At 50.5% G+C, this 27297-nt stretch overlaps 3 protein-coding genes across 10 annotated transcripts; 2 read left to right on the top strand and 1 right to left on the bottom strand.

Moving 5' to 3' along the window:
- Positions 1–338: 338 nt before the first annotated feature.
- dipk1c (divergent protein kinase domain 1C) lies at positions 339–12127 on the top strand. 5 transcript variants are annotated; one of them, XM_068343833.1, is made up of 9 exons: positions 339–1090; positions 2053–2343; positions 7846–8049; positions 8119–8172; positions 8258–8433; positions 8508–8796; positions 8868–9032; positions 11584–11658; positions 11727–12125. In XM_068343833.1, the coding sequence occupies exons 3-9, from the start codon at positions 7882–7884 to the stop codon at positions 11937–11939; spliced, it is 1140 nt and encodes a 379-aa protein (XP_068199934.1). In that variant the 5' UTR covers positions 339–1090; positions 2053–2343; positions 7846–7881; the 3' UTR covers positions 11940–12125. The 5 variants fall into 5 exon arrangements, with proteins under 5 accessions (XP_068199934.1, XP_068199935.1, XP_068199931.1 ...); XM_068343834.1 differs by lacking the exon at positions 2053–2343; XM_068343830.1 differs by lacking the exons at positions 339–1090; positions 2053–2343 and adding an exon at positions 2361–2650 and having other exon boundaries at positions 11727–12127.
- A 5321-nt stretch (positions 12128–17448) lies between these two features.
- Positions 17449–24065, bottom strand: c20h18orf63 (chromosome 20 C18orf63 homolog). Of its 3 annotated transcripts, XM_068343886.1 has the most exons (14): positions 23037–24065; positions 21099–21218; positions 20950–21028; positions 20806–20862; positions 20592–20703; positions 20005–20046; positions 19807–19883; positions 19605–19717; positions 19404–19500; positions 19250–19335; positions 19013–19163; positions 18310–18924; positions 18157–18240; positions 17449–17868 (listed from the first exon to the last, which is right to left on the bottom strand). In XM_068343886.1, the coding sequence occupies exons 1-14, from the start codon at positions 23042–23044 to the stop codon at positions 17746–17748; spliced, it is 1764 nt and encodes a 587-aa protein (XP_068199987.1). In that variant the 5' UTR covers positions 23045–24065; the 3' UTR covers positions 17449–17745. The 3 variants fall into 3 exon arrangements, with proteins under 3 accessions (XP_068199987.1, XP_068199986.1, XP_068199988.1); XM_068343885.1 differs by having other exon boundaries at positions 20806–21028; XM_068343887.1 differs by lacking the exons at positions 19250–19335; positions 19404–19500 and having other exon boundaries at positions 20806–21028.
- A 449-nt stretch (positions 24066–24514) lies between these two features.
- On the top strand, positions 24515–26977 carry cyb5a (cytochrome b5 type A (microsomal)). 2 transcript variants are annotated; one of them, XM_068343892.1, is made up of 5 exons: positions 24515–24789; positions 25555–25683; positions 25935–25964; positions 26213–26267; positions 26638–26977. In XM_068343892.1, the coding sequence occupies exons 1-5, from the start codon at positions 24655–24657 to the stop codon at positions 26655–26657; spliced, it is 369 nt and encodes a 122-aa protein (XP_068199993.1). In that variant the 5' UTR covers positions 24515–24654; the 3' UTR covers positions 26658–26977. The 2 variants fall into 2 exon arrangements, with proteins under 2 accessions (XP_068199993.1, XP_068199992.1); XM_068343891.1 differs by having other exon boundaries at positions 24521–24789; positions 26213–26247.
- Positions 26978–27297: the final 320 nt, after the last annotated feature.

Raw genomic sequence — 27297 nt, 5'->3', positions numbered from 1 at the left:
TAACATTTTTAAATATTTTGATGTCACTGAATTCATCAAATCGCATCTCGCGCTCGCCCCCCTGTCAAAACCACTACCCCACCACCACCACAGACCCCCCCTGACTTCATGCTCCCTGAGTTTATTGGCGTTTTTACAAACAGAGCGATGACTAACTTGCCGCGGGCCTCTGGGTGTTTTTTATTAAGCCTCCATTTACGGCACAGGAGTGACGGCCGGGGGGGCGGGGGGGGGGGCAGAGTCAGATAAGGGGGGTGCTTTTAATTTGGTGAAGCGCAGCACAGCTGCACACAGGGACTGAACCTCAGCAGAGATCTGCTGCTGTGGTAACGGGGGGGGACAGTAGCGGGGGGGCAGACTGGAGGGAGAGGAATGGGCTGAGCTAACAAGCCTGAGCGCGACTCCTTCAGCCAGTCAGACGAGAGGAGGCGAGGCAGCAGCCGCCTGACAGACCGCGATCGGGGCTCACAGAGCGACGGACCGGACCGGACCGCTCAGGCGCCGCCGGACGCTTCTGAAGGAGCATCAGCACCGGATCCAGACCAGTTCAGGAGGTTAAGGCCCGGATCAGAGATCTGGATCCTGGACCAGGAGGGTTCAGACCGGACCTGGAGAACTCCAGAACCGGATTACAAACACGTGTGACTGGAGTCCGGTCGGTCCAGCTTCATATGGATCTGGTTCTGGTCCAGACTAAAAACTAATTTCCTGGTTCTTCTGGACCCACGATGGATCCAGATCCAGAGAGTCCCAGGAGGTCAGGAATAATTCTGGTTTTAGAGGTTCTGATCCACAGGAACCAGACGAGTCCAGAACCAGTAACAGGATCCAGTCTGGACAGAATCAGAACCACTGGAGGGAGAAACTGCAGGCGCTGATCAGGACATCTGCTGACGGGTCCTGGTCCCCTGAACCGGGTCAGAACTTCTCCAGGAGGACAGAGCCTACCGGACCGGTGGAGTGAGAGTCTGGACCGGTTCTCATCTGGATCCATTTGGTTCCAGACGGACGTCAATGTGGAGTCCAAGTTGGATCAGAACCGAGTTCTGAACAAGAGACCAGCTGGAGGACGATCACTGGATCTGACTGGGTGAGTGGACGGGGTTCTGGGGGGCGGGGGGGCGGGGGTAATTAGGGTTAGACTGGTGTTCAGACGTGTTCAGACTGGATCTGGTTCTGGATCCGGTTTTGTCACAGGAACCAGGAACTGGTTCATGTGGCTGTAGACCACATGCTTCCACCAAAGACAGACATCCTACTAACCCGTGACCCCGTGACCCACGACCCTGTGACCCGGGGCTAGGAAACAGTCGGTAACACCCTTCCTCAGGTTTCAAAACAGGAACGTAAAGAATGTGTTTGGAACCCGACCCCGAGGCAGCATTCAGACTGACACGCTAACGCTAACCTGTTAGCCTCTGCTAACCCCTCAGTTAGCTTCTGCTAACCCCAGTTAGCTTCTGCTAACCCCTCTGTAATATCTAACTTGTCACATCTGGCGCTAACCGTAGCTAGCTCAGTTATCTGACCCAGGCGTATTTTAGCGTAGCAGCGACAGATTTAAAACAGTGACTCCTCCCCTTGCAGATTAACCCAACCAATCAGAGCGTCTGATTCCTCATTTGCTGGGTAGGTTTTGTGGCCCCGCCCCTCTGGGTGGGTTGTCCTTTCATCCGAGCCTACCCCCCCCAGAACCTGGTGTAATGCATCCAGTCGTTTTGGGTAGCCTTGCTGATGAGCCATCCAATCAGCAGCCGGAGCAGAAGACCTGCCCTGAAGCGGCCCCGCCTCCTGGGACCACTTTGAGAACAGCTGCCACCAATTACCCCCCGACCCCCGGGAGTCGGTTCACAGGCAGTCTGGTTCCGCCTGCAGGGGCGGAGCTTCAGAGGGGCGGGGCTCAGGGGACGCCGAGTCGGATCAGCTGATGATAGGATGAAGGTCAGGCGTCATCATAAAGAGACTCCAGCTGCCCACAGCGTCTGATTGGTCCATTAATGAACGCTTCGTTTGATTGGCTCCTGTCTGACGTTGCTCCTCTTCTGCTCACAGGTGGGCGTGGGTTTCCCCGACCGGAATGCCGTCTGACATGAAAGCCTAGAGAACCATCCGACCGCCGGACAGGAAGTGTTTGTTTCTGGCGATGCCACCAATCACGTCGCTCGTTTCCCGTTTCCGACATGAAGCAACAAAATAAGAGGCGGAGCCAGTGGACCTGGGCCAGGAGTGGCTGCTCTGATTGGACAATCCTGGGGACGTTTGAATGATTTGGGAGAATCACAGGACCACAGGACGGTTTCCACCACTGCACCGTCGGATCCTGGAATCCGACTGGAATCCGACGTCGGTTTTACGTAGTTTTTTTTTTTAAGAGAAAATGAACAAATATTTGTGACGTTTCCGCTCCAGAATCGTTTTGGCGGGTCGGCCTGAAGGCGGTACCGTCATGCTAGCTGGAGGCGTGGTTTGGGGTGGGAGGGGCCTGCTCCGGTGGGCAGGGCTCCGGCTGTGGTCCCGGCGGGGGCCCCTGGTGCTGGCGCTGCTCTGGTTTGGGTCCTGGTTGTTCCTGAACGGACTGGTTCTGGTCCACCGGACCATCCTGTCCGACTCCTGCACCGACCAGCGGAGCCGGAGGATCCTGCAGCGGCTGGTGAGTCCAACCTGGGGCCCCCAGGGGCCGCCATCGCCACCTGGAGGCAGGTAGGGGGCGGGGCCTCCAGGGGGCAGATCCAGAAAAGGAAGACACAGGTGACGGTTGATGGTGGGGTTGATCCGGTCCTGAAGGCAGGCGTGTTCAAAACCGCCCCGCTGGGGCCCCCGACTCAGGGGCCCCTTTAAAGCCGGGCCCCAGGGTTCAGTTTTCACATCACAGCGAGCTTCGGGGTCGACGCCCTCCTGCAGATCACACGTCTGACGGTTCAAGTCTCTGCAGGCCGGCGGAGCGGTGGCGCCCGCCTGGGGTGACGGATCCACGAGGCTCCGCCTCCATGTAGGGCCCGCCTCCACGCCGCCGGGTCGCCCCTCTGAACCCGCTGACCTCTATCCATTTACAGTAAACAGCTGCTTGTAGCCTGTTGTCTCATCAGCTACGGCATCTCCTGGTGCATTGTGGGTAAACACTGATAACAAGTCCCGCCTCCTCCTCGTTTGTGTTCCTATCAGCTGCTTCCTGCACGTAAAAACAAACGCCACAGGAAACTGTCGGGCAACCGACCCCCAAAGGTCATCTAAGTCGGTGATTCCAGTGACATCACCTGAGTCGTCCAATGAAAACACCTGATCGCTCAGGGGGAGGAGTCTCCTCCTGGACGAACAGAGGGGACCAATCAGTGTCAGGCAACATGTAAACACTGTTGTTGTTGTTGTTGTCACGACGATTTTGCCCCCATCTGCCCCCCCATCAGGCGGTTTGGACGGCTCCAGCTGCAGGCCGTCGTCTCCAGCGACACGCCGGCGGATCAACGGGGGTTTCGTGTTTCCAGAAGCTAATTTGGCGCTCAGGACGTTTCTAATTGGGCCCAGATGGAGCCGGGCTGCAGCCAATCAGGATCCTCATCCAATCCGGGGAGAACGTGGAACAAAACCTCGCATTGTCTGCCGTGACGGAGGGGTAATCCCGCTCCAGGCGCCGGCTCAGTGCCAAGACTTCTGGTTCAGGCTTGCCTGAAGGTCCGCAGGTGTCGATCCGTCGGATCGTCCGTCCGTCGGATTGTCCGTCCGTCGGATCGTCCGTCCGTCGGATCGCCCGTCGTTCTCACGGCGCCGCTGGCCTTTGAAGCCGAGGCGTTGACAGCGCGTTTCAGCGCGGCACTTGAGGCGCTTTGAACGGCGGCTGAGAGCTGAGCTCCGTGTTTTCATTCCCGGAGGGGCGATCAATCAAAAACGACTCCAAACACGACTCCAGGCTGACGCAGACGGGGTTCCAGCCAGCGCCGCTTTACGAGACGCCAGCAGGATCACAACCAGCGCTAATGGGAACAAAATGTTTGACGCCATTCGAAAAGAACTGGAACAGAAAAACCCACAGCCCCGTCTGAACCCGACTCCTCTGAACCCGATTCCTCTGAACCCGACTCATCTTAACCTGACTCATCTCAACCTGACTCATCTGAACCCAACCCCTCTGAACCCGACCCGTCGGAACCTGACTCACGGTTCTGACGGTCCGACCGGCGCGGTCCTGACAGGTCTAACTAGGCTTTAAGGAACGACAGGAGGTCTAACATTAGAGCTAAAAGTTAGCGACTAACATTAGGGGTAAAACTAATGTTGGTGCTAAAAGTTAGTGCTAACGTTAGGGCGAAAACCGTTAGGGCTAAAGGTTAGCAATCATGCTAAAAGTGAATAATGTTAAAGCTAGAAGCTAGAGACCAATGTTAGGACTAAAAGTTAGCTCTTAACATCAGCATTAACATTAGCATGTCAACTCCTGGTTTGGGTCTGACAAACCCACCAATAAGACTTAAGGGTTGGGATGCGGACGGACCGATCCGTACACCCCCAAGGTGCATCACATCCTGGAGGGGCAACCCCCCCATAACCCAATCACCTGCCCTCGCTATTAGCGTGTTGAGCTAATGCTTTCTATGAGATACTTCTTTTTTCCTCCATCAGAGTAACGTTCATCCGTCACGCCGCTGGTTGGATGGCTGGTTGGGGGGGGGGGGGCGTCGCCACTGTGGTGCAACATTTGTTTGTGTTTCTGCTCTAAACAGACCGGAGCTCCTCCCTCCGGCGCCGCGGGTCTGAGGACGATGATGGATGCTGCGGTCGTCCTCAGGTTTACTCAACCGACCGACTGACGGATGGTGATAAAAATATCCTCCTGGGAACCGAACACTTCGAGGGAAGCTCCTCCCTCCAGCCGAAACGATCTGATTGGATGAGCCCTGACAGTGTCTGCTTGAAGGTGGAGCCAGAAATGTAGGCCGAACCAATGGGTGGGTGTCGTCCAATTGGAGGACTTCATGCTGTTTTGTGTCAGCCAATCAGAGGACCTCCTGTTGGGTTGGTGTCGGCCAATCAGAGGACTTCCTGTCAGGTTGGTGTTGGCCAATCAGAGGACTTCCTGTTGGGTTTTGTCAACTAATCAGAGGACTTCCTGTTGAGTTGTGTCGGCCAATCGGAGGACTTCCTGTCGGGTTAGTGTTCGCTCAATCAGAGGGCTTCCTGTTGGGCTGATGTCACATCCTGTTTACGATCTGAACATGTTGAAGCAGAATGGTTCTGGTCCAGCTCTGACGTTCCTCTGACGCCCCCTGCTGGAGGGTCTCTGGGTTCCAATCCCACAAGGTGGGAACGAATCCTCCAGGAATGAACTGATCAGGACCCGTTAAACAGAACCAGAGCTTTAGGGGTCCATCAGGACGCCTGTCTGTTTAGAGCTGAAGATGTTAACGTGGGTCTGAGTTCAAGTCCCAAAGACCAGGATCTGACATCAGCTGGACAGGAAGTAGACTTCCTGTTAGAGGCCCTGGTGAACAAAACTACTTCCTGTTCAGCAGCAGAAACTCTGTAGGTCAGGAACTTGAAACTCCAGGTTCACACAGTGAAACGGTCCAGGTTCACACGGTGAAACAGTCCAGGTTCTCGCAGTGAAACAGTCCAGGTTTACGCAGTGAAACAGTCCAGGTTCACACAGTGAAACAGTCCAGGTTCACGCAGTGAAACGGTCCAGGTTCACACAGTGAAACAGTCCAGGTTCACGCAGTGAAACGGTCCAGGTTCACACAGTGAAACAGTCCAGGTTCACGCAGTGAAACAGTCCAGGTTCACGCAGTGAAACAGTCCAGGTTCTCGCAGTGAAACGGTCCAGGTTCACGCAGTGAAACAGTCCAGGTTCACACAGTGAAACAGTCCAGGTTCACACAGTGAAACAGTCCAGGTTCACACAGTGAAACGGTCCAGGTTCACGCAGTGAAACGGTCCAGGTTCACACAGTGAAACGGTCCAGGCTCCTCCATGGTGCTGGACAGGACTATGTTGGACTGCTCTCTGATTGGCTGCTGACAGCTGGACCGCCTCCACATCTGTTTCTGCTCTGAGGGGGCGGAGCCAGAAATCCGTCCTGGCCGCGCTGAGGATTTACAGCCCAATCGTCACGGCAACAGTTGATGTGTTGAATTAGCGCCGCCATCCTGACAGGAAGAGTGATGATGATGATGATGATGATGAGGAGGAGGAGGGGGAGGAGCCGGGTCGGTCGGTTCTTCCTGTCCGGCTGCGGCGGCTCTGATCTGTATTCAGCCTCGTCATCAGGATGAAGGTCAGAGACAGGAAGAGACAAGTGGTCCATACCAACGGGGGGGGGGCAGTCTGTACGGACTCAAACACCACCGAAGCTCCTCTTTAGCCACGCCCCTGGTGCTTGTTAGCGCTGGAATGCTAACTGCTCCGCCCACAACATGGAGCATACCAATCAGCCCACAGCTGGGACGTCCCACAGGCCCCGAACGCATCGCTGTTGTTCTCAGCACAGCAAGCCTCTGTACAGCCACCCAACCTTTGACCCCCCCGTCAGTGCTGACTGATTACCAGACCTGGGGGGCGGGCAACCTGTAGGAGGAGCACATGATGAGCACGGGGCTCAGGGGCGGAGTCTAAGCTCCGAGGACCAATGGGAGGAAGGAGGAAAGTCAACGATGGTGAAGGTAAGAAAGAGGAGGAGGAGGAGGAGGAGGAGGAGGAGGAGGAGGAGGAGGGTGATGAAGATCAGCTGCAGACCGAACGTTTCAAGGAAGGTTTTTCTCACGTTTTTCTTGGCGTTGCCATGGAAACAACCTCTCCCACCGTTTCCGTCGGTGACGCAGGGAAACGGATCGGGACCCTGGAAAAGATCCTAATTTTAAATGTTCCATTTCCACGGCGACAAGGGGGCGTGGCTGAGGCTCCCCGGGGACGGGGGGGGGAGACGGGGGGGGGGGTCCTATCAGCGTCTCCTGCTGACAGATGGACCCGGGCCCCCCCCTTCCTTATCTTCAGGACCCTCAGCCCAGAGTGGAAGCTGATCCGGAGCGGTGGGAAAGTTTACACGAGGGGGGGGGGGCAGAAGGAGGGGAGGGGGCAGCTGCAGGCGTGATGTGATGTAAACCAGAGGGAACCAGGGAGGTGTGGAGATGTGGAGCTGTCAGGAAGACACGCCCCCTGGAGGAGGACACGCCCCCTACAGGTGTGATGAAACACGGGTGGGCGTGGCCATGGTTTAATCCTATGAGCTGCTCCTGACTGATGTTTGTGTTGGAATGTGAGCAGAGCAGGGATTATCAGATAATCCCTGTTAGCTCAGGGATTATATGATAATCCCTGAGCTAACAGGCTAATCCTCGTCTTCATCCCTCACACCTTGGTACTGGGAGGTGCTCCAAGAAGACCTTGGGGGCATGTCCTCAGGATGACCACGGGGGCGTGTCCTCAGGACGACCACGGGGGCGTGTCCTCAGGAGGTAGACCGACACACGGCTTCCTCTTCCTCCTCACGCCTCACTAGGGGATCACGGCCAAAGAGCGGATTCGTTCACGCCGCTGGAGTGGGAGGTGCCACAGGTCAGGGGGCGCGGCTGGGGGCGGGGTCTCCAGGATTCAGTGTGGAATCCAAAGACGCGATCCGAGGACCCGCTTCTTCACGAGCGCCAACATTTGGACTGAATTCTGTCTCCGCCCTCGGCGATTAGCCGCTAACAGTTAGTGGTTAGCCTTTCTCTGCTAGGTGCTGCTTTGAAACAGCTTAGCATTAAATGCTAACAGACATGACAGCTAATTACTGACCGTGGCTTCATTGCAACTTCCTGTTTTTGCTGCATGAAGCTACGTGGCTAAGCTAACAGCTTCCTGGGCGTGTCCCTACAGTGCCTGGAGTTCGGCGAGGGCGCGGTGGCGGGGGACATGTGTGAGGACCTGTGTGTGCGGGGGCGGGTCCAGTACCAGCGCTGCCTCTACTACCAGAATGGCAAGAAGGTGCTGGAGGCGCTCTGGGGGGGGCGCCGGGTGGTCCTCAAGTCCAAGCTGGAGAACTTCTCCTCCTACGAGCCGCTGGGCCTCCTGGACTACCAGGTGTGTCTTCGTACCCCCTCCGGTCTGGTGGACTGGGACCGGTTCTAACATGTCTGTTCTGGTCCTCAGGACGCCGCCGATGAGCTGACCCCCCTGGACGTGGTGTTCTACGCCACGCTGGAGGTAAGAACCGCACCTGGACACACCTGAAAACACCTGGACGAACCTGAACCACTACCCATAATCAACAGCTCTCCTCCCCCCACAGGTGAGGAACTCTCTGGGATTGGCTGGGGAGGACGAAGATGAAGAAGGGGGTGGGGCCAACAGCTCCCTGGCCAGCCAGTGGGGGCAGAGGCTGAAGAGCAGGGGGCGGAGCTACTCGCGGGCGGAGCTGGCTTCACTCTGGTCCCTCCTGCAACAAGAGGAGTACACCTTCCTCAGGTGAGTCCAGACCGTCTTCAGGTGGGGGGGACTTCAGGTCCAGGTCCAGTAACCCCCCCACGGCCCCCCCACAGGGTCCTGCAGGACCTCAGCACCCACGTGGCCCAGGTGTTGGGCTCCTGCGGTCACTTCTACGCTGTGGAGTACCTGTCCGCCGGGCGCACCTGGGACCAGAACATCTTCTCCCTGGAGGAGGCGGCGGCCCCCCCGGGGCCCCGCGGCCGATGGAGCGTCAGGGACCAGGTGCACCGCGTGGCGCTCAGCTTCCTGGACATGGTGCGCCACTTCGACCACGACTTCACCCACCGGCTGCACCTGTGTGACGTCAAACCAGAGAACTTCGCCATCAGGAAGGACCTGACGGTGAGGCACTGGCGCCGGAGGTGGAGCCTCGCCTGAGGCCCCCCTCTGACCTGTGGGCGTGGTCTCTGCAGGTGGTGGCCATCGACGTGGACATGGCGTTCTTCGAGCCCAAGATGAGGGACATCCTGGACCAGAACTGCAGCAGCGACGACGACTGCAGCTTCTTCGACTGCGCCTCGCGCTGCAACGCCGAGAGGCACAGGTGCAGCCGGCGGCGCCGCAACACCAACCTACAGGTGCCCCCCCCCCCCCCCCGAACCGGAGTTTAACAGAATCTGATTATAACATATTAAAACCATCACAAAATGAGTTTTGATTTTTTTTTAGAAATTACTTAAATAAATGTATTTAATTTATTAATGTAATTTAATTCATTTAATTTAGATTAAATAAAACATTCAGATCAATTTTCAATTTATTAGACTGAACATTTTTAGTTGAAATACATCATTAAATGAAACAATACTTTTATATTTTTTAATCCAGATATTATGTATATTTTATTAATATAAATAAATCTTAATATTTAAATTTTAATATTCATTTTTTTTATAAATCAATGAAATGCCTGAAAAAAATATTTTTTTGCTTTTATTCCATCAAATCAAATTAATTCTATTATTTTATAAACGTCTTTTGTTGTCATTCGTATCAGACTCAAACTAAATTTGATTTTTAAAATTCTCTATTTTTTAAATTCTTTATTGTCTCTCATCGCGTTGAAAACGAGTTGTGAAGCTCCTGAATTCCAGCTCCGACTTCAGAATGATAATTGTTGATCCGACGACGGATGGCAGCGAGCGGCCGACGATCAAACGTTTTGTCTGAAGCTTAAAAAAAAGTAAATGTAGAGAAATTAATAAAAATTATAAAATTAAAAACTGCTTAGTCTTAAAAGCACAAATAATTTCTATAAATTTATCAGACATTTAAATTAAACAGAAAAGATTCTGCACGGATAAATGAAAACGACTTAGTTATCCTCATAAAAATTGTTGAGACACCATGAAGGGATTTAACTGAATATTTTCATTTAAAACTTTTTTAAAAAAAATTGTTTAAATATAAAATATTCTTAGTTTTCAGTTTTCAATGAAGTTAAAATTAAAAGTCATGTTTTCATTTTGGTGTTTGTCTTGTTAATAATAGAAATTATTCTACATTAATTATTCTATATTAAATTTTTACCAGACTTAAAAAAGAAAAAAAGTGAAAATATAAATGAATTTTCTATTAATTTCGGATATTCAATGAACTGAAATTTACTTTTTTTTGTACTTTTTATTAAAGTATTTTCACATTAGTGAAATGTTTTGGTACAAATCTCACATTTTTGCTTTTGTGATGTTTTGATAAGTTTAATTAAAAACAATTAAGAGTTAATTATTGATGTATTATTAATTATTATTATCAGAATGTTTAATCAGATTTAAAATTATTTTAATTTATTATTTTAAAAACGTCCCTGAGAATCAAATCCATCCAAATTAATTTAATAAGATTCATTACTGTAACGACTGATGAAGAAGAAGATGACGAAGAAAAGGAAGAAGAGGAGATGTGCGGCCCGTTGTCCGTCGGACTCAGGGGAAACGTTCCCAAAACAAAGGGGTGTGGCTGCTGTTGCCATCATCGTCGTGACAACAGGCAGACAGACTCTCAGCCGCCCCCCCCCCGGCTCCGGTGTCACATGTCATCTGATAGGAGAGTTAGTAGCTGCATTCCTGGGGGAGAAAGAAGGAGAGACGGAAGGAGAACAAGTGTCTGCGGGTGATGAAGGAATTAGGAGGAAGAGGAGGCAAAACCAAACAAATAAAACCACCAGAAAAAAAAGAATTTAGATCTGAGAAGAGACAAAAACAGACAAAAAGATAAGAAAAGGTAAACAAACGAGGAGGAGACGAAAGAAGAAAAAAAAGAAAAGTTTAGAGAACAAACCAGGAAAAAGATGAACAGAAAAATAAAACTAAAACATAAAGACGAGTGAAAAACAGAAAACAGAACAAAAAGAGGAGAGAGAAGAAGAACTAAAGGAGAACCAAAGGGATCAAAAGGAGAACAAAAGGGATCAAAAGGGATCAAAAGGAGAACCAAAGGAGAACCAAAGGGATCAAAAGGAGAACCAAAGGAGAACCAGAGGAGAACAAAAGGGATCAAAAGGAGAACCAAAGGAGAACCAGAGGAGAACAAAAGGGATCAAAAGGAGAACCAAAGGAGAACCAAAGGAGAACAAAAGGAGAACAAAAAGGATCAAAAGGAGAACCAAAGGAGAACCAGAGGAGAACAAAAGGGATCAAAAGGAGAACCAAAGAAGAACCAAAGGAGAACAAAAGGAGAACAAAAAGGATCAAAAGGAGAACCAAAGGAGAACCAAAGGGATCACAAGGAGAACCAAAGGAGAACCAAAGGAGAACCAAAGGAGAACCAAAGGAGAACAAAAGGAGAGGATGGAATTGGCAAACAAAGGAAGAGCGACCCGACCCGACCGGACAGAAGGCGTGATGACATTGTGATGACATTGTGATGACATCGTGATGACATCGTGATGACATCGTGATGCCACTTCGCCGTCCCATTGTTCGTTCCGGTCAGGTTGACCTCCGGTGACCCCCCCGCCTGTCCATCACGTCCCTGAGAAAGAGCAGATTGAGTTTCTGTGGGATGAAAAGCGGCGTGTCGTCTGCGTACCGACGCAGCATCACTGCTCTTTTCCTTCCTGTGCTCCTTCTCTCATCACCGATCTCCTCTCCTCGTTCACTTCCTGTCCTTCTTCTGTCTCTTCTTCAGGTGATCTGTGAGAAGATCTTCCGGCCGTGGTTTTCTCCCACAATCCTCGGGGCGAAAGCTGGACTTCCTCTGCAGGTAGCAGCGCTCAGCGGGCGACTGTTGTTTGTTTGTTTGTTTGTTTACAGTCTTGTTGTTGTTGACAGGTGGAGCTGCAGCAGGCGGTGCAGGAGTGTTCAGAAACAGGAAGTGATGTGGGGGAGGGAGAGGAGGATGAAGGTCGAGAGGAGACGGGCGGGGGCATCCACCAGCGTCTCCTCAGCATCTTGACCCGCCTCCTCCAGGAGGGAGGGGCGTCAGGCGAAGAGGGAGGGGCCCGGGAGAAGAGAGACCACGCCCACACAGCTCTGAACTTCTGAGGAGTCTACCGAGGGGGGGCTGACTCCCTGGGGACACGCCAGCAACTCTTGATGAAAATAAAACGAACGGTTTCAGATTTTAAATATTTACGCTCTAGAATTAAATGCTGACTCGTTGTGAAGTCATTTATATTCTGTAAATAAAATAGTAAACAGTAAACAACAACAACAAGATGTAATGACTGATTCGGACCCGAACCACCTTCATCATACTCGTCTTCATCGGTCCGATCGACCCACTGGATCAGACCCTTTCTACTGCTGTGAGGCTACAGCAAAGATTTGTCTTCAAAGGGTTTAAATAAAGTTTTTACAGTCACTCTGGACATCGGGGCTTCCCGTGGGGGCGGAGCCTGTGACGCCGTAGATCTACACGACTTTTAAGAACTCCTAAACTTCAGATGACGGGTTCTGGCCCGACCGGGACGGTCATGGAATCCTTCCAAAACCCGTTCCTAGGTTCTGTTTGTTCAGCTGGATTTACTCTGGTCGTAAACGTCCTTTATAAACACCTCCGGTTCTGACCCCCCCGCCCAGAAGGTCCAGGTTCACACAGTGAAACAGTCTAGGTTTGCGTCTCGACACCAGCATAAAGTTTTGCCGGTCTGAATCCCCCGTGATGACATCATCACTTTCATTCTGTCGAGTCAGAGGTGATTTCTGCTGATTCGTCAGGAAGCGGTTCTGGTTCTGATTTACTGCTGAACGTTCTGCTGGCGCCGGCCTGGCCCCGCCCACATGGCGAGTTCCTCTGTTTTCATTTCCATCACGACAGACGAGGTAATAAAAGCTGAGATTGGAACCAGACGGGGGAACGAAGCCCCTGTAGGTCCAGAACCTCGGGGCCCCGCCCCCTCAGATCCCTCTGTGATGCTCCACAGCGTTTCCCTCTAACAGGAAACGGCCACGCCCCCGAGACGAGCTCGCCAGATGTGGAACCACCCACCCAGTGGACACGCCGGGGCCGACCCGGAGGCCCCACCCGGTCCAGTCCGAGGGCCCTTAGGTCAGAGGTCAGCAGGAAGAAGACGCAGGCGTGTCAGACCCAGAGGACGAGGGGGGAGGAGACGAGGGTTCTCCTGAACGCTGATTACAGGTGTGTTTCACACGTTAATTGGTGGTTTATCTACCTGAGGGGGACGACCCGTGTGGTCTGCATCTGGATCTGGATCTGGATCAGCTCCCAGCTGAATCTGATCCTCGGGCGACGCCCAGCGTTTCTCAGGAATGTGATTATTTATTTAGCCCGAAGCTAAATCGCTACAGCTAACGGGTTAGCTTGGAAAGTCATGCATCACTTCCTGCAGCGACCTCATGACCTGCTGTAGGCTGCTAGCAGGAAGCTATGGCTGTTAGCAAGAAGCTAAGAAGCTAAAGGTTCCATGAGGACATTAGTTTCCTGTCCGACTCGTCCTGGTTTATGTTAGCCGGTCATGCTAGCACCCCTATTAGCTAAACATTAGACACATGGCTAACCAAGCTAACGCCCACCAGCGGCTACAAGTCAGCGTTTCCTGACATCGAACCAGCCTCAACCTGTCAGAGTTCACACTAAGGTTAGCAGTTAGCAAAAAGCAATGCTACCTGTTCACCACCAGAACCCACCAGAATGCTAGTCTCCAGGGGGTTTTAACTAGTCTCCAGGGGTTTTAACTAGTTTCCAGAGGTTTTAACTAGTTTCCAGAGGTTTTAACTAGTCTCCAGGGGTTTTAACTAGTCTCCAGAGGATTTTAACTAGTCTCCAGAGGATTTTAACTAGTCTCCAGGGGGTTTTAACTAGTCTCCAGGGGTTTTAACTAGTCTCCAGAGGTTTTAACTAGTCTCCAGGGGTTTTAACTAGTCTCCAGAGGATTTTAACTAGTCTCCAGGGGGTTTTAACTAGTCTCCAGAGGATTTTAACTAGTCTCCAGGGGGTTTTAACTAGTCTCCAGAGGATTTTAACTAGTCTCCAGGGGGTTTTAACTAGTCTCCAGAGGATTTTAACTAGTCTCCAGGGGTTTTAACTAGTCTCCAGAGGATTTTAACTAGTCTCCAGGGTTTTAACTAGTCTCCAGAGGATTTTAACTAGTCTCCAGGGGTTTTAACTAGTCTCCAGGGGTTTTAACTAGTTTCCAGAGGTTTTAACTAGTCTCCAGGGGTTTTAACTAGTCTCCAGGGGTTTTAACTAGTTTCCAGAGGTTTTAACTAGTCTCCAGGGGGTTTTAACTAGTCTCCAGGGGTTTTAACTAGTTTCCAGAGGTTTTAACTAGTTTCCAGAGGTTTTAACTAGTCTCCAGGGGTTTTAACTAGTCTCCAGAGGATTTTAACTAGTCTCCAGAGGATTTTAACTAGTCTCCAGGGGGTTTTAACTAGTCTCCAGGGGTTTTAACTAGTCTCCAGAGGTTTTAACTAGTCTCCAGGGGTTTTAACTAGTCTCCAGAGGATTTTAACTAGTCTCCAGGGGGTTTTAACTAGTCTCCAGAGGATTTTAACTAGTCTCCAGGGGGTTTTAACTAGTCTCCAGAGGATTTTAACTAGTCTCCAGGGGGTTTTAACTAGTCTCCAGAGGATTTTAACTAGTCTCCAGGGGTTTTAACTAGTCTCCAGAGGATTTTAACTAGTCTCCAGGGTTTTAACTAGTCTCCAGAGGATTTTAACTAGTCTCCAGGGGTTTTAACTAGTCTCCAGGGGTTTTAACTAGTTTCCAGAGGTTTTAACTAGTCTCCAGGGGTTTTAACTAGTCTCCAGGGGTTTTAACTAGTTTCCAGAGGTTTTAACTAGTCTCCAGGGGGTTTTAACTAGTCTCCAGGGGTTTTAACTAGTTTCCAGAGGTTTTAACTAGTTTCCAGAGGTTTTAACTAGTCTCCAGGGGTTTTAACTAGTCTCCAGAGGATTTTAACTAGTCTCCAGAGGATTTTAACTAGTCTCCAGGGGGTTTTAACTAGTCTCCAGGGGTTTTAACTAGTCTCCAGAGGTTTTAACTAGTCTCCAGGGGTTTTAACTAGTCTCCAGAGGATTTTAACTAGTCTCCAGGGGGTTTTAACTAGTCTCCAGAGGATTTTAACTAGTCTCCAGGGGGTTTTAACTAGTCTCCAGAGGATTTTAACTAGTCTCCAGGGGGTTTTAACTAGTCTCCAGAGGATTTTAACTAGTCTCCAGGGGTTTTAACTAGTCTCCAGAGGATTTTAACTAGTCTCCAGGGTTTTAACTAGTCTCCAGAGGATTTTAACTAGTCTCCAGGGGTTTTAACTAGTCTCCAGGGGTTTTAACTAGTTTCCAGAGGTTTTAACTAGTCTCCAGGGGTTTTAACTAGTCTCCAGGGGTTTTAACTAGTTTCCAGAGGTTTTAACTAGTCTTCAAGTATTCTTAATTAGTCTCCAGGTGTTTTTAACTAGTCTCCAGGTGTTTTTAACTAGTCTCCACAGGGCTCGAAGTTGCGACCCTTTTGGTCTCATATGCGCCCAAATTGTTATCAGTGACTATTAAATACATCTGGGAGCAGCGGTGCGACTGGGGAGAAATCTGGTGCGCCTATTTTTTCCTCTTCTCTCGCTCTTTCTCTCTCTCCATAGGGCAGGGGTCACCAGATGGCAGACGGCGGTCCGAATCCGGACTGTGTGATGGTTCTGTCCGGACCCGTGACCACTCCATGAGAAATTCACCACAGTAGATTTTCTTGGCCCATTTTTACCAGCAGTCCACGGCTACAGTCAGAACACCAGGAAGTGAGACAGCTCGCTGCCGCTGAGTTTACCTACAGGAGCACAGAGGGGAGACAGCAGAGCTCCAAACGAAGGAGGTTAACGAGGAAAACCGCTGGTTAACAGTGAGTGGACCAAATGTATGTTTATTCCTCTGTCAGGCGGTTCAATCCATTTGACCTCATGTGGTCTGAACACGTAGTGTGAATTAAAAGTGGTGACATGAACCTCCACTATGAAACAAAGCACAGAACTTTAGAGCAGAATCCCTGAAGTCCGAGCTGAGGGCAAAATGACCCAGACAAATAAAAGGAATGTTCACTAAAGGCGTGGGGGAGTTTGGGGCAACATAAAGCATCTTTTAGTGATGTTTTAAAATACAAAACAATCCAATAATAACCAGAATGGTTCAGGTACCTTGCTGGCCTGACAGCCCGGTACATGGCCACGGTTTGGCCCCTGACCCGGAGGTGGACCATCCAGCATCCTCAGGTGAGCGTCTCTCATACAGTTTTGTGTGGATGGGGGGTAAACGCGTAGGCGCCGGGTGTGCACCCTCCACCCCACTACCGACAGTCTGTTTGATGCGGACACGTGAGTGAGGACCTGCTGGAGGAGGTGTGAAACAGTCTGAGCAGCACCGCGGTCCAGGAACCAATGAGAGCGCAGCTGAGGCTGCTCTCCTGGACGGGGGGGAGAGGAGGAACGGAGATGGACGGAGCGTCTCTATCGCTCCGTCACCACCTTGCTGTTGGGGGGGGGTCCTCCTGAAGTCTTTGCTGGTGCTACTGACGTCTAAATTTGGGAGCACCAGTAGTACCAAGTAAAAAAGTTAATTTTGAGCCCTGCTCCAGGGGTTTTACCTAGTCACCAGGGTTTTTAACTAGTCTCCAGAGGATTTTAACTAGTCTCCAAGTGTTCTTAACTAGTCTCCAGAGGATTTTAACTAGTCTCCAAGTGTTCTTAACTAGTCTCCAGGGTTATTAACAGATAACTGAACTAGTTCTCCTCTCTGTTAATCCACACATTGTGAATCAGTCAGTCATCTTCAGATCACCACCGCTGTATCCGCCGCAGCGGGTCACGGGGAGCTGGAGCCTATCTCGGCGGCATAGGGCGTGAGGCGGGGGACACTCCGGGCACGACGCCAGTGCACCGCGGAGCCACACACAAAGACACACAACCATGCACACACACAAGATCAGAGCTGATGAAGAGGAGTGAAGCAGAATCAACCTGAGATGAAGGGGGGGGTGAAACCGTGGTAACCGGTGGGGCGTGATGAGGTCAGACTAATCAGCTCCACATCACAGGAAACCAGGATGAGATCAAAGGAGGAGGCTTTGAAGCTTCGCTACGGTTTAATCCAAACGCAGCGCCGCTCGTTTCCACGACGACGAAGGAAAACTGGGAACATCGGCCACTCCCATCACAAGCAGTGGACTGCAGCAGCAGTTAGCCGCTAGTAGCAGATAGCAACAGTTAGCAGCTAGTAGCAGATAGCAGCAGTTAGCAGCAATTAGCATAAATGTGGGAAAATGACAGTGAATCCACTAATACATCAGACAGACTTTTATTTTGAAAATCCTACTTTTGTTCCACATTTTGAAGGAGAAATATGAAAAACGTCTCCAGCCAATCACAAGCGTCCAATCAGACCCCGCCCTGCCTGAGCTGTCGGCCAATCACTGTGTGAGCTCTGGCCTCATGAAGCCGTCACACACCCTTAACACACAGCTGAAAGCAGCTGCCACACATACACACACACACACACACACACACACACACACACACACTAAGGTGTGTCTTCAGTAAATAAAGCGACACACTGGAGTTTCTGATATTTTATAAACAAACACCAACATGTTGATGCAAACAAACATCAACAACAAATAGCTGCTGTGTAAACAAACAGTTGAGACGTGGATCGTCTCTGGTTCAAGTCACAACCAGAACCAGAACCAGAACCAGAACCAGAACAACTTCCAACATCAGCTTCAATAAAAAAAACAATATAATGTTGGTAAACATTTGTTTGTGTGTGTGTGTGTGTGTGTGTGTGTGTGTGTGTGTGTGTGTGTGTGTGTGTGTGTGTGTGTGTGTGTCTGTGTGCGTGCGTGCGTCTCTCAGGCCTCAGCCAGGCAGCTCATGACCTTCAGCATTAGCTCCTCCTTCTTGTGGGCGGGGCCGAGGCGAACTCCTCTTCCTGTCAGCCAGGTGGTCAGCGTGGCGACGTTCACCTGAGACAGCTGCAGACAGGAAGGGGCGGAGCCATTGAGGACAGATGTTTGTTTTGATGTGTGGCTGTGGCCGTTAAACTGATGGATGTTGTTATGAAAGCCGCCGCCCCCTTCCCCCCGTGGCCCCGCCCCCAGGATCCATCACTTTAACAGCCTCTCCTGTGAGGGGGCCGTGCTCTTCGTCACGCCAACTCGCTTTAACACGTGTCCACCTCCTCACACACAGACACACTGGAGGCACAGTGTGTCTGTGTGTGCCTGGGGGCGGAGTCAGGAAGGGCAGGGGGAGGAGTTCACCTGGTTGGTCCGGGCCATCTGCTCCACGTACACGTCCTTCACCGCCCATCGGCGCTTCTTCAAGCCGGGCTGGAACTGCACTTCCTGGAACACACAGGGGCGAGGTCAAGACCAGAACTGGGCGGGGCTCTCTGGCGGACCCACCGGACTCACCTTCTTTGGGGGCGGAGCTTCAGTCCCGGATGCCGGTTGGCTGTCAGGGCGTCGCTTCAGGCAGGACTTGACTTTAACGTTGACCTCCGCACCTGGAGGGGGCGTGGCCCCAGGTCGAGACTGCTCTGCCCCTGCAGGGGATGTGGTCCCGGGGTGGGGGCGGGGCCCCAGGCTGAGGCTGGATTCGGGTTTGACGTCGGGGCGTCCTGGTGTTCTGTGGCGCCGGATAGGTGGAGGATTGCAAAAGCGGAGGGGCCTGAAAGCGGCGGGGGCGGCTGGGGTCTTAAAGGTGGGTAAGGACACCCTCCCTCGCTGAGCCCCTCCCCCCCGCGGAGCCCCGCCCCCCCCCAGGTCCTCCTGCTGCTCTTGGGGGAGACCCAGGTTGGGGGGGCGCCTGCTAAAGACTGGAACCAGTGAGGGGGGTGGGGTGTGAGTGGGGGGAGTAAGAGGGGGGAGGAGAGAGGAAGAGGAGGAGGAGGAGAGGGATGAAGCCGGCTGGAGGAGAGGAAGAGGAGAGGAGGGGGGCCAGCCTCCACACACCAGGATGCTCCTGAACCCGTTACCCAGAAGCCCATGGGCTCCGTCCTGCTGGGCGGGAGGGGCGGAGTGCAGAAGCTTTGATCCAAGGGGAGGAAGAGGAGGAGTAACGATCAGATGGTTCAACAGGATGAAGAACTGTGTGTGTGTGTGTGTGTGTGTGTACCTGTTGGGGTCTCCTGGTCAGCTGAGCAGGGAGCCCACACACACTCTGGAGGAGGGGCTGGAGGTCAGAGAGGAAGGAGGCCGCTGCTCCCTGCTGGTCGCTGTGGGAACAGCGCTGCAGCGACTGGAGGCGGATGCAGCTGAGGGGGTACCTGGTACAACGGTGAAGGAAGCACCGGCCAATCACAACAGAGCAGGATCACGTGACCCCGGTGAGGTCATGTGACCGTCAGGATACGTGAAAAGCCGGCCCCCCAGGGGCCTGAAGTGGACGCTGCAGTAGACCGCCTCCCCCTCGGGGAGCTCCGGGAGCCAGTACCCATACTGAAACGGACCAGAACTAATCAGCTGCTGCTCTGAGGCCACACCCCCAGGCTCTGTCAGGGTCTTACCAGCCGGTTCCAGTGGCGCCGCAGGTCCTCGTAAGTCCTGAAGGGCCCCTGGGGGGGCAGCTTCCTGCTGAGGGTAAACAGCTGCCCCCTCTTCATGCTGCTCAGAGGACAGCGCAGGGTTAGAGTAGCCCCACCCACTGGCTGTGTGTATGTGTGTGTGTGTCTGTATATGTGTGTGTGTGTGAGTGTGTGCGCCCCCACCTGGGCAGGACATGGCACCACACAGCCCCCCCGCCGGAGGTTGGGTGCAGGACAGCATCGGGGTCGCTGCAGAACCTCCTCAGCATCGACGGCGGGACGTTAAAGTCCTGCAGCTGCAACAGACACAGGCTGTGACTCCGCCCCCAGAGGTCAGGAGGTCAAGGGGGGTGACATCATCAGGAAGAAGCGGCTGCTCGCTCACCGTGGGCGGGGGCAGACTGACAGCAGTCGCCTCCACGCCGACACGCAGGGCGCCCTCAGAGGTGTCCAGCCTGATGCCTGACAGGACAGAGGCGTTTAGTTTTCCCTCACCGTCGCCTTCCAGGCTCAGACCCGCCACAGGGAGCTCTCTGATTGGTCCAAGCCTGGAGGGGGATAGACGATGAATCAGGACACTTACTGACGGCGTTCATTGGCCCCGCCTTCGTCAGGAAGTCCTTTCCTGAAACAAGTGAAACCGGGATAGAAGTTAGCCGTTAGCATTCCCATCCTGGAACGGTATCTGTATTGTATCTGCATGCTAGCTGCTAGCTTGTTAAATAACCAGAGCAGATGAGTTGTGTTGAATGCCTTCAGGTAAACAGGTAACCGTTCACAACCATCCTCTTCTGACCCATTTTAGCATCACGTGTCAAAGGTGGGGGCTGGCGTGTTCCGACGCACACGCTAGCTGATATCCGATCTGACAGCACTTGTTAACAGCTAGCATTAGCATCACATCTTAACTCCGAAGGACATTTTTCAGCCGGTGTCAGAAAGTGATGCTAACGCTGGCTCAGACTCGACCACAGTAAGCTAGCATTAGCATCAGGCTACAGCTACATATAGCAGCTTGTATGGTTTGAAGAAGCTAATAATGTGATAAAAGTCCTCAACCAATAGTGTAATAGCTTTGAGCTAGTAACTCCGGGTTAAACACACACACACACACACACACGCACACACACACGCACACACACACACACACACACACAGAGCTCCGCCTACCGCTGATGAGGTAGAGTCCTGCTTTGTTCCAGCTGGGAGACAGACGGGTGATCAGAGAGTAAGACATGCAGCTCTGGAGGACACCTGGAGACACACGCTGAGGAGGACCCAGCTACACACACACACACACACACACACACACACACACACACACACACACACACACATCAGCATCAGCAGCTTCAGGCTGGCCCCCATCGTTGGCCCCTCCCACCTGCAGGCGGCGTCTCTCTCCAAACTCCTGGACGAAGCCCCGCCGGTAAAACGGGATCTGTGGGGGCAGAAAACAAACGCCCTTCAGACAGGAGGCCATCACCATGGAGACGGGAGATGCTAACCGGACCCCGACGGCGCTCACAGCCACGACCACCGTGATGTCAGTGAAGGAGTCCAGAGCTGGGGAGGCCAGGACCTCAGAGAAGAGCAGCAGCAGCTCCCTGAGGACACACACACTCACTCAGGTGAGGCCACACACACACGTCCATACTGGTGGGGGCGGGGCCTCACCTGCAGGTCTTCAGCTGTTGGCTCCTCAGCTCCTCCTCTTCCTCCTGCTGAGTCATGGTGATGAAGAGCAGCTTCTTCAGGTCGGGAGGGGTGAGGTAGAACACGGTCCCAGCGCCATGCCTGAACACAACCCACGGCTAGAACAGGACGCTGGGGGGGCACCAGCAGCACAGCATCCCCTGTATCCATGGCAACGGCTTCTAAAACCTCTGGACCGATGTCAGAATGACGTCCTGACCTCTGACCTCTGATGGCTTTCTGTGTTCTAACAGTTCACTAGTGACTTTAGAGTCCACTATTTGTGGTGGACAGACGTTTGTGCTCACATTACTGTAGTATTTAGAGTAGTAATGACATTACTGTAGTATTTAGAGTAGTAATGACATTACTGTAGTATTTACAGTAGTAATGACATTACTGTAGTATTTAGAGTAGTAATGACATTACTGTAGTATTTACAGTAGTAATGACATTACTGTAGTATTTAGAGTAGTAATGACATGACTGTAGAATTTACAGTAGTAATGACATTACTGTAGTATTTACAGTAGTAATTACATTACTGTAGTATTTACAGTAGTAATGACATGACTGTAGTACCTAGAGTAGTAATGACATTACTGTAGTATTTACAGTAGTAATGACATTACTGTAGTACTTAGAGTAGTAATGACATTACTGTAGTATTTAGAGTAGTAATGACATAACTTTAGTATTTACAGTAGTAATGACATTACTGTAGTATTTACAGTAGTAATGACATTACTGTAGTATTTAGAGTAGTAATGACATGACTGTAGTATTTACAGTAGTAATGACATTACTGTAGTATTTAGAGTAGTAATGACATTACTGTAGTATTTAGAGTAGTAATGACATTACTGTAGTATTTACAGTAGTAATGACATGACTGTAGTACTTAGAGTAGTAATGACATTACTGTAGTATTTACAGTAGTAATGACATTACTGTAGTACTTAGAGTAGTAATGACATTACTGTAGTATTTACAGTAGTAATGACATTACTTTAGTATTTACAGTAGTAATGACATTACTATAGTATTTACAGTAGTAATGACATTACTATAGTATTTAGAGTAGTAATGACATTACTGTAGTATTTAGAGTAGTAATGGCATTACTATAGTATTTAGAGTAGTAATGGCATTACTGTCGTACTTAAAGAGTAGTAATAACATTACTGTAGTATTTACAATAGTAATGACATTATTTTAGTATTTACAGTAGTAATGACATTACTTTAGTATTTACACTAGTAATGACATTACTGTAGTATTTAGAGTAGTAATGACATTACTGTAGTATTTAGAGTAGTAATGACATTACTGTAGTATTTAGAGTAGTAATGGCATTACTATAGTATTTAGAGTAGTAATGGCATTACTGTCGTACTTAAAGAGTAGTAATAACATTACTGTAGTATTTACAATAGTAATGACATTATTTTAGTATTTACAGTAGTAATGACATTACTTTAGTATTTACACTAGTAATGACATTACTGTAGTATTTAGAGTAGTAATGACATTACTGTAGTATTTAGAGTAGTAATGACATTACTTTAGTAGTTAAGAGTAGTAATGACATTACTTTAGTAGTTAAGAGTAGTAATGACAGTAATAAATGCACGTTTAGTATTGCAGCTCTGTTATACTTAGTTAATAAAATACGTATAAAACACATTAATCACGGATTAATTTAAATACTGGATGAAACAGGTTTTAATCCGCTTGTAGCTCTGGTGAACCGGAAGTGACCAATAAATAAATAGATGGAGATAAATAAATACGTTAAGAAATAAATACGTTAGACCATAAATACATTAGAACATAAATAAATACATCAAAACATAAATAAATACATTAGAACATAATTAAATGTATAATAAGTAATAGTTAGAGCTCTGCGTCACTCACCCCTCCATCAGTCCTCAGCTAGCGAGAACAAGCTAGCGCAGCTCCGTTAGCCAGTTAGCACAGCTAGCTCGGAGTGTGTTCTTACATTAACATCAGTGGTTTATGTTCACTATAACAATTAAATGAAAAATTGGCCCTAATGAACGCTGCTGACGTGTGAAATCTGCAAATATTGATAATTATTCACATTAAGTCGTGAATAAAAGCGCGAAGCGACGCTGATGGGTGAAGATGGGTGAAGCCGGGGGGCCGTGAGGAGGTCTCACTCTAATCAAAGTTAAACACAACCCGCCCGATGTGAGGTTACTGCAGGTCATCACTGTTTACAGCAAAATTAAAGACAGTGTTTATGATGTAGGACGGATTAAATGTTTGTAATCCTCTAATCTTACATTATAATGATCAGAAGAAGTCTGCGTTAGGAGACTGTTCTGTTTATTTGTTTAAAACTGTCAATCATTGACAATCTTTGATCGGTGACTCAGCGGTTTTGGCCGCCTGAGAACAGATCTTTTAATCTCGCCTTGTTAGCGGTATAAAGGGCAGGGGGTGTTTATCAGAGCTGGGACACAACAACTGGAATCAACCCGCTGATAACGCGCCGCCCCGCCCCTTGCGTGACAAGAAAACTTCCTTGAAAGTACGCGAACTGAACAGAGCTGAACTTTAGCCCGCTTCTCCTTCAGATCCCGCGCGTGATTGACAGCGCACGAGCCAATCACAGAGCAGCTCTTATCAGCAAGGTGGATGAAAGCCAATGGCAGCGTTGGAATGTCGGTGGGCGGGTCCCAGCGGCCTTGACTCCCCGCCAGGGAAACAAATGAAGACGCAACTTTACCGGAAACACACTTTTCAAAATAAAGTCAAATTGAACGAAATCGTTTGCGACGGCGGAATTTCAAGTTACCTCAGGATTCATCTGACGTGAAATACACAGAAAAATATTAAACAGACAATTAACCTGACTAGTTAGTTAAATCACATGATAAAATCCATCAAGAACATTAAAGAAATGGAACAATGGAGAAGAAGAAAGGTGTGAAGGCCTTGAAGACAGCCTATTTTATTAATATCAAATAAAATTCATTCATTTTCTGCCGCTGTATCCGCCTAAGCGGGTCACGGGGGGCTGGAGCCTATCCCAGCTGGCATAGGCCGTGAGGCGGGGGACACTCTGGGCTCAACGCCAGTGCACCGCGGAGGCACACACAAAGACACACAAACACACACTCACACTCCTACGGGCAATTTGGGACCGGCCAATCAACCTGAATCTAATAAAATATCATTACTAATATGTTAGTTAGTAAATTTAGTAATCTAACCATATACAGAAGTAAAATTCTTCATTTGTTCTCCATATTGCCAGTTGAATCACTGGATTATTTACTGCTTTTATTTTGAAGGGCCCAACCGGAACTGCTCTAGCATACCTAGGTGGTCTTGCTGGCGGTGACAGAAACTTGTCCAGTCGGTTAAAGTCGCGTGAAGGCTCGCGTGTGAGCGGAGCGGCGGCCGTGACAGAACCGGGTCCTCCTGCCTCCACCGAGCCGCTCGTGAACCGTCCCGCCGGGCCCGCGCCTCTCCGCTGTCTGCCCGCTAACGTCTCCGGGGCCCCATGGAGGCGCAGCAGGAGAGCCGCGATGGAGTGAAGTTCTTCAGGATGTCGGAGATCGAGGAGAAGAACTCCAGCAGGTCCACGTGGATCATCATCGACAACAAAGTTTATGACGTGTCCAGCTTCCTGGAGGAGGTGAGTCCGGAGCCCCCCCACCGCAGGGGGCACCGGGAGCCCCCCCCCCGGAACCGGGTCTAAGTGGATCCGTGGACATCTGTCAACCAATCAGCCTAATTAACAATCAAAACACCGACACCGGAAATTAAACAGTTAAACGTTCCCGCTAAACCGAGATGTTGTCACGTGACTGAAATCAGGTAAAATATAAAATCGTTTCTGTCTTTAATGGAGGCCTCCGTCAGGTCCGTGCTGCGTTCAATGCAGCTCGGTAATCCCAGTGATTAATGTAGACAACCTGATCGGGGCGATGACCTGATCAATAATCAATAATGTTCATATGGACAGAGGTAACAGGCTAACGTCAGGTCTAACGTTACTGGACTAACAGGCGCCGCCTGGAGGTCAAAGTTCAGAGCCCAGTCTGATAATCATTCATAGAGTGGACACAAGTCTGGACCTTTGACCTTTGACCGGTCACCTGACTGACTGGTGGGCGGGGAAGGATGACTGGTGATGTCCGTCATCAGGGCCGCATATGGGTGGGAGGAGTCTGTTGCCCCTCCCATTGCTCGAATTATCAAACACACACACAGATGTTCATCCACTGCTTGTTTCCTGCTGGATGGGATTGATGACATCACCGCAGCGTGATGATGTCATCATCATTGATTGAACTTCAGACCCTTGTGATTAGCTGTTAGCAGCTATCACACGCTAGAGTTAGCCAGCATGTGTTGTTGTATAGTTGGACCTCCCACTAAAGGGGGCGTGTCTCCCCAGCATCCCGGGGGGGAGGAGGTGCTGAGGGAGCAGGCGGGGGGAGACGCCACCGAGAGCTTCGAGGACGTGGGACATTCCAGCGACGCCCGAGAGATGGCCGGAGGCATGCTGATCGGAGAGCTGCACCCGGTGGGTCACCCGTCTGTCTGCTCCCCCGTCTGTCTGCTCGCCCGTCTGTCTGCTCGCCCGTCTGTCTGCTCCCCCGTCTGTCTGCTCCCCCGTCTGTCTGCTCGCCCGTCTGCTCGCCCGTCTGTCTGCTCCCCCGTCTGTCTGCTCGCCCGTCTGTCTGCTCCCCCGTCTGTCTGCTCGCCCGTCTGTCTGCTCCCCCGTCTGTCTGCTCCCCCGTCTGTCTCTCTAACCATCCGTCTGTCTCTCTGCAGGACGACAGGCACCTGATCGCCCCCCCTGAGGTAAGTGGATGATGACATAACTGTGATGTCATCAGTGGAGGAAGAGACTGATGAAAGGTGCTGTCCAGTTGCATCTTGGGTAATGTAGTAGTATGTGGTCGTTTTGGACCTGGAGCCACATTTAGTACAAATATAGACATTTTGATCAGGGTGGGCGGAGCCAAAGTCACCTGAACCGGCCCCAGTAGTTTACCTGGACCAGGTCCAGGTCCTGTTAGCTCGATGCTAACGTGTTCTTTGTGTTTCAGGAGCGACCGGTGACGTCTGTGAAGGAGGAGTCCAGGTACACACACACCGCTTCAGGTGTGTTCAGACAGAATCCAGAGTGACTTCTAGAGCTGGTGTGTAATTGGTCAGAGACAAAGGGGCGTGGTTAGACCGCAAACACTAGCCCTGAGCTAACGGGAGTCCATTGGCCGATTGGCCAGCAGCACCGGCTGTCGGATGAGAACACGATGACCTTCTGTCTGAACCCGCCTGAGATCAGACCGTCTCTTCTGGTTGGTTGATGGGTCACTACTAGTTAGCACTACTAGTTAGCACTAGCTAGCTCTTTCTCTCTGGTTTTGGGAGGAGCTTCACCTCGTCACCTTGATCTGCCTGTCTTTCTCTTTGTGGGTTAGCTAGCTGGTTAGCGGTTAGCTGCAGGGCTAACTAGCGATCTTTCTTCCAGCTTCTGGTCGTCCCTCCTGATCCCGTCTCTGGTGGCCGTCATCATCACGCTTCTGTACCGCATTGTCGTCGCCGCCGACCAGTGATGTCATCACACCTGCTGTGATGTCATCGGCAAATTGAGGAAGTCACGCCGAGCTGGCCAATCAGGAGGCAGCATTCTGATGAAGTCATCGGGGTCAATGGGGGGCGGGGGTTTAAATTTGTTTTTATATGTTTGAACTAATGTTGTGATTGAAGTTGAATGCGATCCATCAGTGTGATGTCATCAGTCATGTGACTGCACCCTGTGGAACATGCAATATCGATTATGTCTTGAATAAAGTTACCAATAAACTGAACCTCAACGCAGTTTGATTCTTCTAATCAGTTCTGATTCTGATCAGTTCTGATTGGTCCAAAAGTTTGGTTCTGGTGAAAACTCAGGAAATAAGTTTGTTTGAAACGTCAGTGAGAAAATTAATATCCCACTATAATGTCAGGAAATCATTAGCTAACATCCTGCTAACGGATAATGCTAACTGACGCTATAGCTAGTTAGCATCCTGTAGCCAGTTTTGTATCTGATCCAGTTACAACCGGTTCTCATGTCACGACAAATGTTTACATGAAGCTGTTGCCACGGAGATGTGTTTACGCACAAGGATGGTAAACAAGTTCC

The sequence above is a fragment of the Antennarius striatus genome, chromosome 20 (assembly GCF_040054535.1).
Source record: "Antennarius striatus isolate MH-2024 chromosome 20, ASM4005453v1, whole genome shotgun sequence".
NCBI lineage: Eukaryota > Metazoa > Chordata > Actinopteri > Lophiiformes > Antennariidae > Antennarius > Antennarius striatus.
This window is presented reverse-complemented; position numbering and strand designations above follow the sequence as displayed.